The sequence below is a fragment of the Fibroporia radiculosa genome, assembly GCF_000313525.1.
Source record: "Fibroporia radiculosa TFFH 294 genomic supercontigs, scaffold350, whole genome shotgun sequence".
NCBI lineage: Eukaryota > Fungi > Basidiomycota > Agaricomycetes > Polyporales > Fibroporiaceae > Fibroporia > Fibroporia radiculosa.
In genome coordinates this window covers 4,015-18,171 of record NW_012133546.1, presented here as the reverse complement: position 1 = coordinate 18,171, position 14,157 = coordinate 4,015, and the positions used below count along the sequence as shown (strand labels likewise).

Sequence of the window (14,157 nt, the reverse complement as noted above, 5' to 3'; positions counted from 1 at the left end):
GCGGCTGCCGCAGCCGAAGCAGCTGCACATGAGACATCGACCAGAGAGAATTCTCCTGCTCCAGTTACTTATGACGCCACATTGACTGTTATTGTTCCGGAGGACGTCGACTCAAATATTCTATCCACCTTCCTCCCTGAAATTAATCTCACGTCGCCGTCACCAGATGCTATAGTTGCGCTTTACCGTCTTGTTGTCGCGCAGTCATCCGAGATGGACGCTGTGCAAAGGGAGTTGGACGCAGCGCGTGCTGAAATTGAACGCAAGGATATAGAGCTTGACCAGGCATTTCAGGATAAGGAAGCTGCAACTGTAGATTTGGAGAGTACCCTCGAAAGTGTACGGAAGGAGCTGCAACATGTGAAACAGGAGAAAGAGGGTCTCGGTATGTTCTACCGTGCTGCTTTAGCTGAACCTAGCTGACATTTCACAGCTGTTTCTCGAGCTACATTGCAAACGCAACTTACCACGCTTTCAGCAACTCAGTCCACTTCATCTACCGAAGTTGAGTCTCTGAGACACCGAATAGAGGAAACTGAGAGGGAGAAACGGGATCTCGTCACCGTCGTGAGCAGGCTCAAGGATGACGGCGCGCAAAGAGAAGGCAAGCCTTTCTCTTTTTATTTGAACAGAATGGTCAATTTACGAAGTACGGCAGAGGAAATTCAAACACTTCGGGCTAATTTGAAGCAGGCCCGTCAAGAGCATCAGAACCTGGAAACTCAACTCAGAGAATTGCGCTCTTCGGAAACTGCCATGAAGGTGCTACATATCTTTTCTCATTTGGCTACGTCTAGCTGACACGCGTATAGTTTAAAGTCGACACGATTTCGCAACAGCTGCGACTTGCAACGGAACAAGCATCTCGTGCGTCAGATGAACTCACGGCCAAAGTCGAAGAATTTGCGCGGTTCCGACAGTCAAAGCATGCTGATCTAGCGAAACTTCAAGCCTCACATGACGCGTTGGTGCAGACTCACGCAGGAGTTGAAAGCCAATTCAAGGCACTGCAGTCTGCACATACTGCGCAGTCTCATCATCTCACGCAGGCATTGACTCGTGTGCAAACATTGACTGGACAGCTAGCAGAGCAGGAGGCTACTTATTCAAGTGAGGCTGCAGGTCTCAAGCGACTCGTCGAAATGATGGAGGCGCGCGAAGCGGAGGCGAAGGCGGTTGTTGATAGCATAGAGCGAGATTGGGCTGCCGTGAACGACAAAGCAGACAGACGAGAAACTGTGCTGAAGGAAGAGATTGAGGAGCAAAGGCAGAGGGCTGAAGAAGCGGAAAGGAAAGTGGAGGAGCTCGAAACGGTCTTGGACAGAGTGGACAGAGGCGAATTTCCCATACCCTCTTCTGTTCTTGACGGGGCGACCCCTAGTACTCCCGCTCGTCGTCCCGGTACACCATCCATGACGAGCGGTACACCGGACTTCTTGACGCAAGGTATGATGGGTCTCAGTCCAACTGTTGCTATGGCTAGTCGGGCGCAGAGGAGCGGCAAGACATTCACGGAGGTGTATGCTGATTATGTACGGTTACAAGAAGAGTTTGCTAAGAAGTCCGCGGAATTCGACAACATGGACCGCACATTATCAGCCGTCCTTGCCCAGATTGAGGAACGGGTAAGGGGGTCCTATTGGGTTTTGTCATTTTACTGATTGACCACTTATTTTAGGCTCCAATACTGTCTCAGCAGCGGGCCGAGTACGAAAGGCTGCAATCGGAGGCGTCTCAGCTTGCATCACAGCTAGCGCAGGCTTTGTCTGAACGTGATATGTATGCATCAGCGTCAGAGGAGAATTCGCAAAAGCTCTCGAAGAGCTCGAAAGAGAACGATCTACTCCAGAAGCAGTTGGACGACCTTGGCCGCCAGCTGCGAGTCCTTCTCAAAGAAGTTGGTCGGCTACATGATTCATCTATTCCACCAGATGATGAACTTGACCTTGATGAGAACACACGACCTGCAGAGAATATTGAGGCGGTCATCACGAATAACTTGGTCTTATTCCGCTCGATTCCTCAACTACAAGAGCAGAACCAAAAGCTGCTGAAAATTGTGCGCGAATTGGGTTCTAAGATGGAATCTGAGGAGAAGGAGTATCGGGATGCGCTGGAGAAAGAGCAGAGTGAAGCGGTTCGGGAAGCACATGAGGCGATCAAGCAGCTCCAAGAGCAACTGGAAAGTCACAAAAAGAGTGGAGAAGTTACGATTCAGGCCTACATGAAGGAGCGCGATTCGTTACGTGCTATGCTGTCCAGGGACCGCTCCACTGAACAACCTCCGCCCATGGTTAATGGAGACGTACACAGCGAGCTGGATTCTTCTGGATCACATTCTCATTTGGAGAAGGAGCTGGCCGAAGTTCATAGTCAATTCGAAGCATATAAGGCTGAGATGGGCGTCGACTCTGGCCGCCTACGGGAAGAGGTCCTGACCGCGCAGAGGGAGGCCGGTAGACTTGGTGCCGCTCTCGCCAAAGCCAACGCTCAAGTGGAGTTTTTGAACGGTGAGTTGCCTGTTGACATGACCATAAGCAGTCCTAGATTTATTGTTTCAGAGCGCCATCGCATGATTCAAGAGCAAAGTATCGCCCAGAGTCGTGAACTCGATAACATGTCGAAACGCAACCAGCAATTGTACGACCAGTACACCCGTATTGACATCGAATGCAACCGGGTATCGGAAGAGTTGCTCACGGCAAACAGCATAACAGAACAATTGCGTAGTGAATGCGCAAATCTGCGTGCGGAGAAGAAGATCTGGGAGGTATGCAATACAATGTTTGTGCGTTCAAATGATGATTTATCGTCTCTCCAGAGTGTTCAAACCCGCCTGGTGGAGGAGAACCGCATCCTTACCGTGGAACGCTCTCATCTGTCTGACCTCATGGGCAATGTCCAGAAGATGCATAGTGATTTAGAGCGCTCGGGAGAGAATGATCGACGACGTCTTGAGAATCAAATCAAGATGTTAGAGAACCAGACGTACGTTCATATTCAGTATACATACTTCAGCGAATTGACGCGATCGTAGGCAAGATCTGCGGAGCCAATTGAGCCAGGAGCGTGAAGCCCTACGGCATATTGACCTCCAAAAGGACATTGAAGTGAAGGAGCTTCAGTCTCGAATGGAAAAGGCTGTACGTCAATGGTATATTTTTGACAATAGAAATACTGATTTCGATACTGTACTAGTCCCAAGAGTTCGCTAAGACACGCGAAGCTCTCGTTGCCGCAGAGACTAGCAAAAAACATCTAGAAGAACGCGTCGAGGACCTAGTTCGTCAACTTCAAGGTAATGAGGAGAAATTGGCCGTGTATGAGCGTAGAGCTACTGGTGTAAACGGCGTTGCCCAACGTCCCGACGAAGACTTGACGCGAGAGCAGCAGCTTGAGGCTGAAGTTGCCGAGCTTCGGTAAGTTGGTGTCCCAATATGGTTTATCCTTATTTCTTAGACTAAGATTTTCTCTAGCTCTGCGTTGAAAGTTGCTCAAGTTGACCTCACAGCTGCTAGAAGTCATGTCCAGCAGTTCCAGGAGATTAGTCAAGCGAACGAAGCTGCACTGGCGACACTTAACTCTACGCATGACGAATATAAGGCAGCTACCGATGCCGAACTCGCTAAAAGCACGGTAAGTTCGAGTAGTCGAAGGACAGTATATATCTTATTAACAAGTGTCTTGTAGTCGGAGTATAACGCTCTTCAAGAACGGTTTCAAACGATACAACAGGAACTGGAGCAATTGTCGGAGAAGAATCTGGAGCTACGTCGCTCTCTTGAGACCGAGCGGATCGCTTGGACCCAAGATCGAAAGACTCTTGAAGACACGATCGTCGACATGAGTGCATCAGAGCGAAATTCTGAGAACGATCGTGCGTCGCGCGAAAGTGAGGTGAGGCAACAAGTAGAGCGGGCAAAGGTAAGTGACAGTAATATCTGGTATATTCGGATCGTTGACTTGATGCCAGGCTGCTGAGGACCGCTACAGTCGGGAAGTAATGGCCCACGCTGATGCTCTGAAGGTCGTAGATGAGCTAAAGGAGCAATTGTCGAAGTCCCAACATTCGCTCAGGACAGCCACGACTGCATACGAGACAGCGCAAGCGAAACTTATTACCTCAGAAACTAGTTGGAAGCAGCAGAAAGACGCTTTAGACAAGGAGATTGCTGATTTGAACGCAAGGTAGGCTGGGTTGATTGGATTTCCCTACGTCAAGGATATCGCTAATTGTTTTACTGCTAGATGTAAGGACTTGGGATCTCAGAATGGCCTCCTTCACCAGCACCTGGAATCCGTCAGCTCCCAAGCGGCTCGAATCAGGCAGGCCGCAGATTCTACTTCTGACACGGCTGTCGGAGAGCCCGATTCGACAGATGCAGATGCAAAGTACTCCGAACTACGTGCTGTAATAACTTACCTCCGCAGAGAGAAGGAGATAGTCGACTTGCAATTAGACCTAAGCAAGCAGGAGACGACAAGGTTGAAAACCCAGGTCGACTACCTTTCACACAATCTAGAGGAAACTCGCAGAGCTTTATCTGAGGTACGATCATTGCAGCGAGCTCAGTACGCACTCATATATATGATGGTATTCAGGAACGCGAGCGAGCTGTGGAGACAGCTTCTTCCGAAGCGCAACATGTTGAGCTTTTGGAGAGAATCAACCAACTCACCATTCTGCGCGAAAGCAATGCTACTCTCCGGGCTGATTGTGACAGGCACGCCAAGCGAGCAAGAGAGTTGGACACCATGCTTAAACAGATATCGGGAGAGCTTGACCCCGCTAAGGAGCAGCTTCGCATCGCTCAGGCAGAACTAGAGGCAAAAGACCATCAAATCGAACACCTTGAACAAGAAAGTCAGAGGTGGAAGGAACGCAATTCACAGCTTCTCAGCAAGGTACGCCGAGACCATCTCACGAAGTGGTGTTATTCTGATACATAGTGATAGTATGATCGCATCGACCCCGCCGAAGTGCAATCTCTTAAAGACGAAATTGAGAGGCTCAAAGTACAGAAAGACGAGTTAGAGAAAGCAATTTCTGAGCGAGATCAGCGTCTAACTGTCCAAGATGAAAAGGTTAGTGGTTCTGAAACTATGGGGCTCCAGTCCTGACCCTTGCGTGATTAGGCGGTCTCGATGCAGCGGACTATCGACAGAAACAAGGAGATTGGAATTCAGAACAACCAGAAATTCCGTGCCAGTTTCGAAAGGTTCAACGCTGAAAAAGCGCAGATGACAAGCGAAATAGATGGACTGAAAGCTCAGATTCAAGCCCTAACATCAGAGCGAGATGAGCTAAAGGATCGATCACGGAGCGCGCCTACCATGGCTAGCGTGCATGATTTATCTGAGGAAGTTGATGCTCTACGGAGAGACAAAGTTACACTAGAGCAATCGCTCGCAGATGCTCAATCGCGGCAAGCAAGTTTCAACGACGTGGAAGCTACAATTGTGGGTTTCATCGCTGAGTCTCCTAGTTTATCCTACTGATCGATTTCTCAGGCGACGTTGAGGGAAGAGCGCGACAAGCTGCTTGCAGAAAAGTCGTCATGGAATGTCCCAGTCTCAGATGGTGCCAATCAATTAGACCTGCAGCGACAATGGGATGGAGAGAAAGCTGAACTGATTCGAAGTCGGGAAGATGTAATCGCTCAGGCAAAGGTGGGATATTTCCTCGATGCATGAAAATTATCAACGTTGACCGTAATTTAGGCAGCGACGGAACAAGCACAGAAGGCAGTAGAGGAGGCAAAAAATCTTCGCTTGTCGAATGTGAGTGGCATTTGTCGGCTGTTATTACTCAACCACTGAATCCACGTCACAGGAGAAATTCCAAGCAAAGATTCAGGATTTGTCGAAGGGACGAGCTGCGGACAGTGAACGTGCAGCTGCTCAACAACAAGCTGCCGTCGACGCGGCAGTGGAGAAGCTGCGAGCTGAACTGCAAGTTGTTTCCTCTTCGACTAGCTCAGATGAGGTTGCCGCTCGCCACGCCCGCGAACTGCAGGAGCTTGAGGAGCGATTGACTACGCGACATCGAGAAGAGTTGAAAGCTGCAGTAGAGGCTGCTATTGCGCAAGGACAAACGCATGCATCGGTCTCTAGTCCTGATGTTGATCAAGCCGTCCAGGCCGCTGTCGCTGCCAACGAGGCCAAATTGAAAGAGCAGCACGAGCAGGAACTTGCAGGTGCGGTTGAGCGAGGTCGAATGGAACAAGCTGCGAAGACGAAGTTGAAGGATCACCAACTGGTCAGGGCGCAGGCTAAACTCAAGGAACTTGAGGGGCAGATGCAAGAGTTGAGAAAAAATGGTGTTATACCCCAAGCACCCCCTCCGGCTACTACGACTGCCAAACCGATGGCAGCTGCCCCTGCGAGTGCTTCAACTTCCAAACCCGCGATCAATGCGCCTGCGGCTGCTGTCGCGCAAAGAACTTTGCCTCGGAAACCATCCTTGGGTCATCCCACTGCTGAAGGACTGGGTCGCGGAAGAGGTGCTGTTCGTGGTGTTGCACGAGGTGGACTTGCAATCCGTGGAACAGCAGGAGTAGGGCGCGGTGCTGCTCCTGCAGCTTCAGCTCCCCCCGCAGACGGAACAACCGGGGAGGTTTCGATAGTGGGAGCAGCAGGAAAGCGCGCAAGGGAGGAAGGAGAAACCGCCCCCGATGACTCATTGGCAAAACGTCTCAAACCGGCGGAAGGAAGCAGTAAACCGGTGACATTGCGACGAGATCGTGTTCCTCCGCCTCCATGACCGCTTGTACTGCTACTTACACTTATTTCGTACAGCATCTGTATCATACATTGCATTGCGCTAACTTATTCACTCGTGTGGTTATTACCTGGGTCGCAGACCCTCCAAGAATCATGATTTCATCAGAGCCTGGATTACATGAGCGTGAACACAGCGTGAAGCAATAAGCACTGAATAGACACATGCACGGAGTCGTTAAGGAGCCTTCGTGAGTCGTGAAAGAGCTAATATGGACTAGATACCAGGATACGAAAGCGATGAGATAGCAGTTACGACGGTGTAAATGAAGCAATTGGCCGGATGATAAATGGGTCCGAGGAAATAGATGAGAGAAGTTGTTCAAAGTATGCAAAGTCAAGCAGAGAATGGAGGATGGTAGTCATACGACTTTGGTCCTAGTGGACACAGATTTGCCAGTCACAATAGCCTTAAAGGCCTTGCGGACAATTGCAACGGTGTTTTTCCCCGAATCTGCAGGTGACGAACCCCCATCGCGCGCCGAGGGAACGACTACCCCAAACTCATCGACTGATGAAGCTCTACGGAGATCCTCACTGGATACTGGTGGCAGCATGGGGCGTCGCGTCGAATGAAAAAGTCCGTGGCCCCGTTTTGAACCAGATGCCTGCACGGGGATATTTGAGATTGGACGTAGGTAATCGGACTGGTAACCCCGTCCAACACGCTTTACACCGGCGGTCGACATGAGGAACCTATAGCAGTATAGAAATTAGACTGGATCCCACCATCATCGCGTAGCGACTGACCGATCGTATATTTCCTCAACATGCTTCCTTGTAGGAGTATCGAGGGTATCGGCAGCATTCGATGCTGGTATCCTCTGTGGGTAAGGATCGACATGGAGGGGAGAGGATGTTAAATCGTCCTCGATACATTCGTGTACAACGTCTGACTCGCGTAGTCGTGGCATGGGTGAAGGAGCAATGAAGATGCTCCGGTCAACGACTGCAGAGAGTCGTTGAGGACGCGGAGGTAGTGCCACTGTTATGCATTGTAAACAATCAGCTGTCAAGGCAATGATCTCCGGAAGAAAGGCGATTAAAGGCCTACGTTTCTCCAGCTCAAACTCCAACTTCGCGACCGGTGTGATCGGACGTAGGAGATCATATTGCGACCTGGACTTCTCCCTTCGCTTCGACGGCGACTCGACGACACAGTCGCTGCTCTTCTTGCGAGCCGGTTCTGGTGAGCGCGTCACTACAGTTGCGCGACGTCGACGGGAGGGTGTCTCAGGTACCGGTAGCGGCATAGATCCCGACGCAAAACTAGGTTGCTCCGAAGGAATTGTCGGTAGTGTCTGGTCCACATTCCCGGTGGTCTCTGCCTTCGTGTCTTCCACAGTGGACTGATCGAACGACGTTGGGATTCTGTCAAATATACCGGATTCGTACTCATCAACAAAGATCTTGTTTGCGGGCAAGATCTTGCGTGGGACACGCGAGGATCGATTACTACGGTCGTGGCTTGTCGAGGGCCGTCTGCTTACAGGCGCGAGAGGAAGGGGAGGGAGTAATCCTGTGGTGGGCGATGATGCCGCAAAATTTTGACGGGCATCCTCAACAACCTCTGTACGTCAAACATTAGGTCAGACGTACGACTGAGATGTAAACATGACACGTACGTTCAACATTGCGGATCCAAATTGTCATGCGATCGAGTTGATTGGCTGTCGCCATGCCTTCATTCCGCACGGCCTGCCGAACGCCTGGCAGCGACGAGTTAGCTAAACAGAACAACATTAGAGAGGCTCAGTTATATAGCCTAGCAGATTCTCCCTAACCTTTACGAATAAGTGAGTCGTCCTCCCAAGATGCCCGATCACTCATGCTGATTCTCGACACATCATCCTCGTCAAGATCATGAGATAACTCCAATCCGGGAGTAGATCGCCCTAGAGCCAGAGCCGATGACTTGTAGAGCCTCATGGCCCCGCCTGCAAATAGTCCATCACCATCAGCCATGCATTGCTGTAATAAGGGATGACCTACCAAGCGACACCTTCAAGCTCTGCTTCAGGATGCTAATGCCTGATTCGTTGCCCGAACGGAAGTGCTCATCGTTCAAGATGTCTGACTCTAATGGCTCTGATTCGCGCGTAGGCTGAGTACGCTGGTAAATCCTGATACGAATCATGTACGCACCTTCATGCAACGGACCGAGTGGCGTAATTGGGACGCTCCCGGGAGGTGTCACGGACGATGCGCCCCCCGTTATAATCCTCGACAGGGCGGGGCGGGGCTCCGCCTCTCTCGCCTTCAGTCGCACACGCTCAAGCTCCAAGGTGCGCTGGCGCTCCAGTTCTAGCTCTCGCTGCTGCCTCATCTCGAGCTCCAACACCCGCTCCTGCTCTCGCGCCTCTTCCATCTCCTTCTCGTATCTCCGCCTCTCTTTCTCTCGCTCCTCTTCCGCTTCTCGCATACGCTCCTCAAGCTGTTCCATCTCCCGCAGCCGCTCCCGTTCTCGCTCCCACTCCCGCATCCTGTTGCGCACTGAGCTCGAAAGTACCTCCTTCGGCTTCTCCACTCGCTTCGGAATCGCTGACGCGGTATCCGCGTTCTGATTCGCGGAGGTGACATCCTTGAAGACCCTGCTGCGTCGCCCTTGCTTCTCCTTTGCCATCGCATGAGGCGGCGCATTCTCTTTCGATGCCAAAGGCTGGTTATGCCTCTGCACAGGAGAGCTGGGGGGCGTTGGCCCCCGAGGCCCGAGAGGCCTACGCGTAGTTCTCGCCGCCTTCGCGCCCATTGCGGGCGCCGCATTCTCCTTACCAGCAGCAGACGAAACAGCCACCGTCGATGTGGTAGGCGGTGAATGCTTGACAGGTGAAAGTGTTGCGAGGAGGGAAGGCATCAACGCATTCCTCTTCGTCCGTGTAACACCACGCCCTGAAGGTGGTATGAGTAATCCGATGTGTGTTGCTAGTCAATCACGTACCTTCCGGAGTCTGCAGCTTCGGTTGTGACTGCGACCTAGCATGACGATTCTGCGCGATGAGGCTCGAGCGCCGGTTAGGCTTCTCCCGCACCTCTGAAGGGGAATTGGCCCGATCAGCCTCCTTGTCAATACTGTCTCTCCTGGCGTGCTCCTTCGTGGGCTTCTCAGATACATCCTCTTGCGGAGACCATGGAGGCACAACGTCGGAGAACATCGCTACATCCTTCTCCAATCGTAGGGAGAGCGTAGGCGCATGTGAGATGCTGCTAGATTTACCTACACACAAACGTGTTACGTGGGTACATTATAAAAAGAAACATTACTCACGATGAGATTTCAATGCCGCATCCTGCGACCAATACGCATCCAGCATGGCTTCCGAAGCCGTGCATCTCAGGTCAGCATTAGGTAACACCATTCGGCGAAGCAGCTTCTCCAAACCCTTTGACATCTTCCACGTGCCCACCCATTTGCCGCGAAGCTGGTGGATTCGTTTAAAACATAAAAACACGTGCATACGGAGGTAATTTGACGCTTACTGTTCGATTCCAGTATTTCTCTAGATCCTCTTTGGTGGTGAACTGCTCGCCTTCAGAGTGCTCGAAGGGTGTACGACCGATCAGGATCTCAAAAAGCGTTACACCAAGGGACCAGACGTCTGATTTACGAGTATCATGGGGTAAACCCCTTGCACGTTCAGGGGAGAGATACTATAAACGAATAGACTAAGCCAACAATGACGAGCATACCGAGTCAGGTGCATACCTCTGGAGTTCCATATGAAAGATTGCTATGAAAAGCTGTACTTGAATTGACATCGTACCGCTCTGCAAAGCCAAAGTCCACAAGCACTGGTATGTTCTCTTGCGACAGTAAGATGTTTGCAGGCCTGGGTATACCCCAGTGAGCAACGCGGACAGAGACATTGAATGGAGAACGTACTTGATGTCGTTATGGACTACACCACGTTTGTGAAGGAATTCGACCCCAGAAAGCAGGGAATGAAACCAAAGTCGGGAAGTACTCTCTGGGACCTCAACGGGAACTAGACGAGGATGGTATGCCATTGTAATTAAAGCATACGAGGGGGTAATGATAAACGAATAGAATGGGATGATGGACGGATGTGGCTCGTGCTTGAATGATCTGACAACTTTCATTTCGTTCCATCTGCTCCGACGTCAGTACACGAAAGCGGCGCTGACGGGAGACCTACAGTGAGCGAACTCGCGCCGCCGTAGTAGAGGTCTTAGAACGGTGGACAAGTTTGACAGCGATCTTGGTGTCGTTGAGTGCATGCGGACTGTCGGTGGATGGGGAGGACGAATCAGGCTTTGGGCGACACAACCACACACTGCCCCAGTTCCCGAAGCCAATCTGCGCGTCGAGAGTAGAGTTAGTATCCGTTGCATACCTGTCATGCGTGGCGAGGATACTACCTCTTCGATGAACTGAAGCCTGTCGGCCAAAACTTGGTCGGAAATGGAGAAGATGTCGGTAGCCTCCTGTGGAGGATCGGGAGGTGGAATCATTGCGAGAAACGACAGCTAAAAGTACAGGTCACAGCGTGAGCAAAGCAAGAGAAGAGACAGGAGAACGAGACGCAAGAAAGGGCGATAGGCAGGGGACGAGCACAAGCCCCATCAACTTCAACTTCGCTTGTGCCAATTCAACACGCGCCAAGCGCCCACGCCACAGACGTGTTCAGTCGCGTGTGTCACGCGTTTAGTGTCACGCTCAGACGCGTCCCGGGCCGTGCCAACTCCACGGTCAACTACGACGCAACTTGTTGACATCTGCAAACTTGTCTCTCATCATGTTACCTTGTCTAAAATCACCCGCACTAAACGCATACGTCTGGGTTATAATTTGATGCCAATCTCGGAGTGAGAAATGTCTTTGGAGACGTCTATTTCAGACTTACTACTTGAATTGTTGATTTTAAGGTACCTGAGTCGAATCCCAACGTAGTTCTTCGCACCTGGCTATGTATATACATGCCACTTAATGCCCTGCATAGCCAATCAATTTAAATAGCTGCTTCAAAGCTCATCCAAAGCTAGCGCGTCTCAGGCGCATACAATGATTACCAGTACATACGCTACAAATACCACTACTGCTTACATTCCACTAAGCTACGATTAGTCCGAAGAATTACCATATAGGCGCTAGCAAGTCGCCTCTCTGGCCTAGAGAATACTGATACATCTTGCCGCCCGAAGCAGCCCACAAGCACATCCCCCTCTCGCTCTCCGTCACCTGCATCGCGCAGACAGGCGCGCTGCGCCCGTGGGACGGTAAGGAGACGTCTCCCACGCCGGAGCGGGGGTCAGGCGCGTCCTCTTGTGCTGCCGTCAGCTGGCGGCCACTGCGCAACGACCACACGCGGATACGACTGTCCTGTCCTGCGGCGAACAAGAAATCTTCAGAGGGGTCCACCGCGATGCCCTGACAACAGCCCAGACGTCAGCTAGCCCACAACGCAGCACGAGCGCGCAGAACTATACCAATTTGGTCAAGCCGGCGTTTACATGCCCAGAGAACTCCATGAGAGGCGCCTTCCGCAGGAAGCGGAGGTCATGCATCTCCAGCTGCGCGGCAGAGGCGTAATCAGAGAGATGACACGAGGACTCCAGGGCCGACTCACATCTCCGCGTATCGTGCTCAGCAGGAGCTCGCGTTCGCGCACGATGCTGAGGTGCGTGATAGCGCTCGTGGTGCGTTGGAAGCGGTCTTCTAACAGGCCCTGCCGGTTGGATGTGTGCAGGCGTGTGTCGAACCGGTCCACCCTGCCGTTCCGAGCGCCCGTATAGACAAGATGCTGGGGGTTAGAGTTAGTCGCTGTCAATGAGGCCTTCTGTGGAGATGACAGCTGAGCGGGGGACCCACGTTCTTGAGGTGCACTGCCAAGACATCACTGCCAGTCTCCAGGACTTGGAATCCTCGCCCGGTGTCGATGTCTGGCAGGAAAACACCACACTTTGCGGCACCTTTGACGATGTAAGCGACATATCCCCTAGAGGCTAGCTGCGAAACAGGATTTACCCAGTGCAAGGCTATGATCGTAAAGATCAGCCGTCCAGACATCATGACATACCCTGTCCAGATTGAGAATTGTCCATGATCTGGGGCCCAGGTAAGTGGGACGCCATAATGAGAGAGGGAGCTTGCAACGCACTCTGTGGGCTCAGTATTGCGAACGACAATTTTGCATGGCGATTCAAGCGAGGTGGCTCTGAAGGGAGCATTAGCGATCCTCAGTATTTCAACTGGTAGGTTACCCACACATGCCAAGAGCGCCATGAACAGATAGAAGATATCTGCTTTGAAGTTGAGGGTCATCTTAACGGCAACACATGAATCACATACCGAAGATGCGATGTTCAGCTCTCGTGCATGTATTAGATTCTCTCCTGTGCCACTCAGTGAATGTAGCCACCCAGATGTATCACCAATTAGGAAGGAATATGGCTCGTCGTAGGCATGAGAAGTGGGCTTTCGGCGCATAGAGCACACAGTGAGTGAAAGTACACGAATAATACAGTGAAATCTTACGCCGGTGTGAAAAGCGGTTAACACTGCATTCGTGATAGAATGACAATGCTGTCGGGAGGTCAAGGCAATAGTTGAAGCAACGATGTCACTAAAAGCAATTAGCTGCTCCCGGTCAGACTAGAACCCAACGTACGGCGTACTGGATGCATCTCCTCCTGCGGGTGCTCGTATACGACAAGCGCGAGCTCTCTCTCGCGCGCCATATGCCTTCCGGGAGAGTCATTTCTATGCGTCTTCGTTTGTGGGGAGAACCCTCAGAGACGCCCGTATTATAGGCTGTCCGACCAGGGCGCTCTCCACGGACGTCGGACTGTATGGACGAGCGTCCGGCCGGCCCAGCCTTCGAGAGAGGAAAGTAACGATTCTTCCCTTCGTCCCAGTAATAGCCAGGTAGCTGGAGTGGCATGCCCGTGCGGGTAAGAAGTAGAGACAGGATAGATACGGCACGGAATGCGTTGGCGCTGGACGGCGACGGCAAAGACGACAGAATCGAGACGCGTGCGAGAACGCGTCTGCATCACATGACGAGAGTCCGACTGAAGCGTTTGAGGTTGCCGGCTCTCACCGGGACGCCTTCACGCAATACCCTCAATCTTGAAATCTCTAGGAACAAGACCCTGTCTTTGTGCTCTCATGCGTACCGGCGCACGCTGACTCCTGATGCCTAAACTTGGACTGAGACATTCCGGATCCCTGGGTAGTGCGCGGACGATCCTTTCGAAACCTTTCTCGCTCGCCCTTCCTGAGGGCGAATTAGTCGAGTCAGCGGATGCAGTAGCGACGGAATACAGGACAAGGTTTCTCGGAAACACGAGAAGCGAGCGGAGGCTGACGGAGTGCCATACAAGGAGGCCAGTCATCCGTCGCAACTGCGCCCGTGCAGC

At 51.8% G+C, this 14,157-nt stretch overlaps 3 protein-coding genes across 3 annotated transcripts; 1 reads left to right on the top strand and 2 right to left on the bottom strand.

Moving 5' to 3' along the window:
* Positions 1–213: 213 nt before the first annotated feature.
* On the top strand, positions 214–6,763 carry FIBRA_08460 (uncharacterized protein; the record flags this gene model as incomplete). Its single annotated transcript, XM_012330108.1, has 18 exons — positions 214–385; positions 434–762; positions 813–1,625; positions 1,679–2,510; positions 2,562–2,770; positions 2,822–2,988; positions 3,038–3,143; positions 3,199–3,419; positions 3,477–3,636; positions 3,691–3,924; positions 3,974–4,188; positions 4,249–4,549; positions 4,603–4,905; positions 4,957–5,085; positions 5,137–5,460; positions 5,512–5,670; positions 5,722–5,781; positions 5,834–6,763. The coding sequence occupies 18 exons, from the start codon at positions 214–216 to the stop codon at positions 6,761–6,763; spliced, it is 5,664 nt and encodes a 1,887-aa protein (XP_012185498.1).
* Positions 6,764–7,142: 379 nt separating this feature from the next.
* FIBRA_08459 (uncharacterized protein) lies at positions 7,143–11,250 on the bottom strand (the record flags this gene model as incomplete). The annotated part of the gene is made up of 14 exons (XM_012330107.1): positions 7,143–7,476; positions 7,531–7,765; positions 7,835–8,350; positions 8,406–8,507; positions 8,565–8,717; positions 8,773–8,868; positions 8,926–9,669; positions 9,719–9,994; positions 10,046–10,199; positions 10,258–10,428; positions 10,484–10,607; positions 10,661–10,888; positions 10,935–11,095; positions 11,158–11,250. The coding sequence occupies 14 exons, from the start codon at positions 11,248–11,250 to the stop codon at positions 7,143–7,145; spliced, it is 3,387 nt and encodes a 1,128-aa protein (XP_012185497.1).
* Positions 11,251–11,872: 622 nt separating this feature from the next.
* FIBRA_08458 (uncharacterized protein) lies at positions 11,873–13,679 on the bottom strand (the record flags this gene model as incomplete). Its single annotated transcript, XM_012330106.1, has 9 exons — positions 11,873–12,166; positions 12,226–12,309; positions 12,366–12,539; positions 12,608–12,774; positions 12,816–12,953; positions 13,000–13,060; positions 13,088–13,213; positions 13,274–13,361; positions 13,414–13,679. 9 exons carry the CDS (start codon positions 13,677–13,679, stop codon positions 11,873–11,875), a joined length of 1,398 nt encoding a protein of 465 aa, XP_012185496.1.
* Between the last annotated feature and the right edge of the window lie 478 nt (positions 13,680–14,157).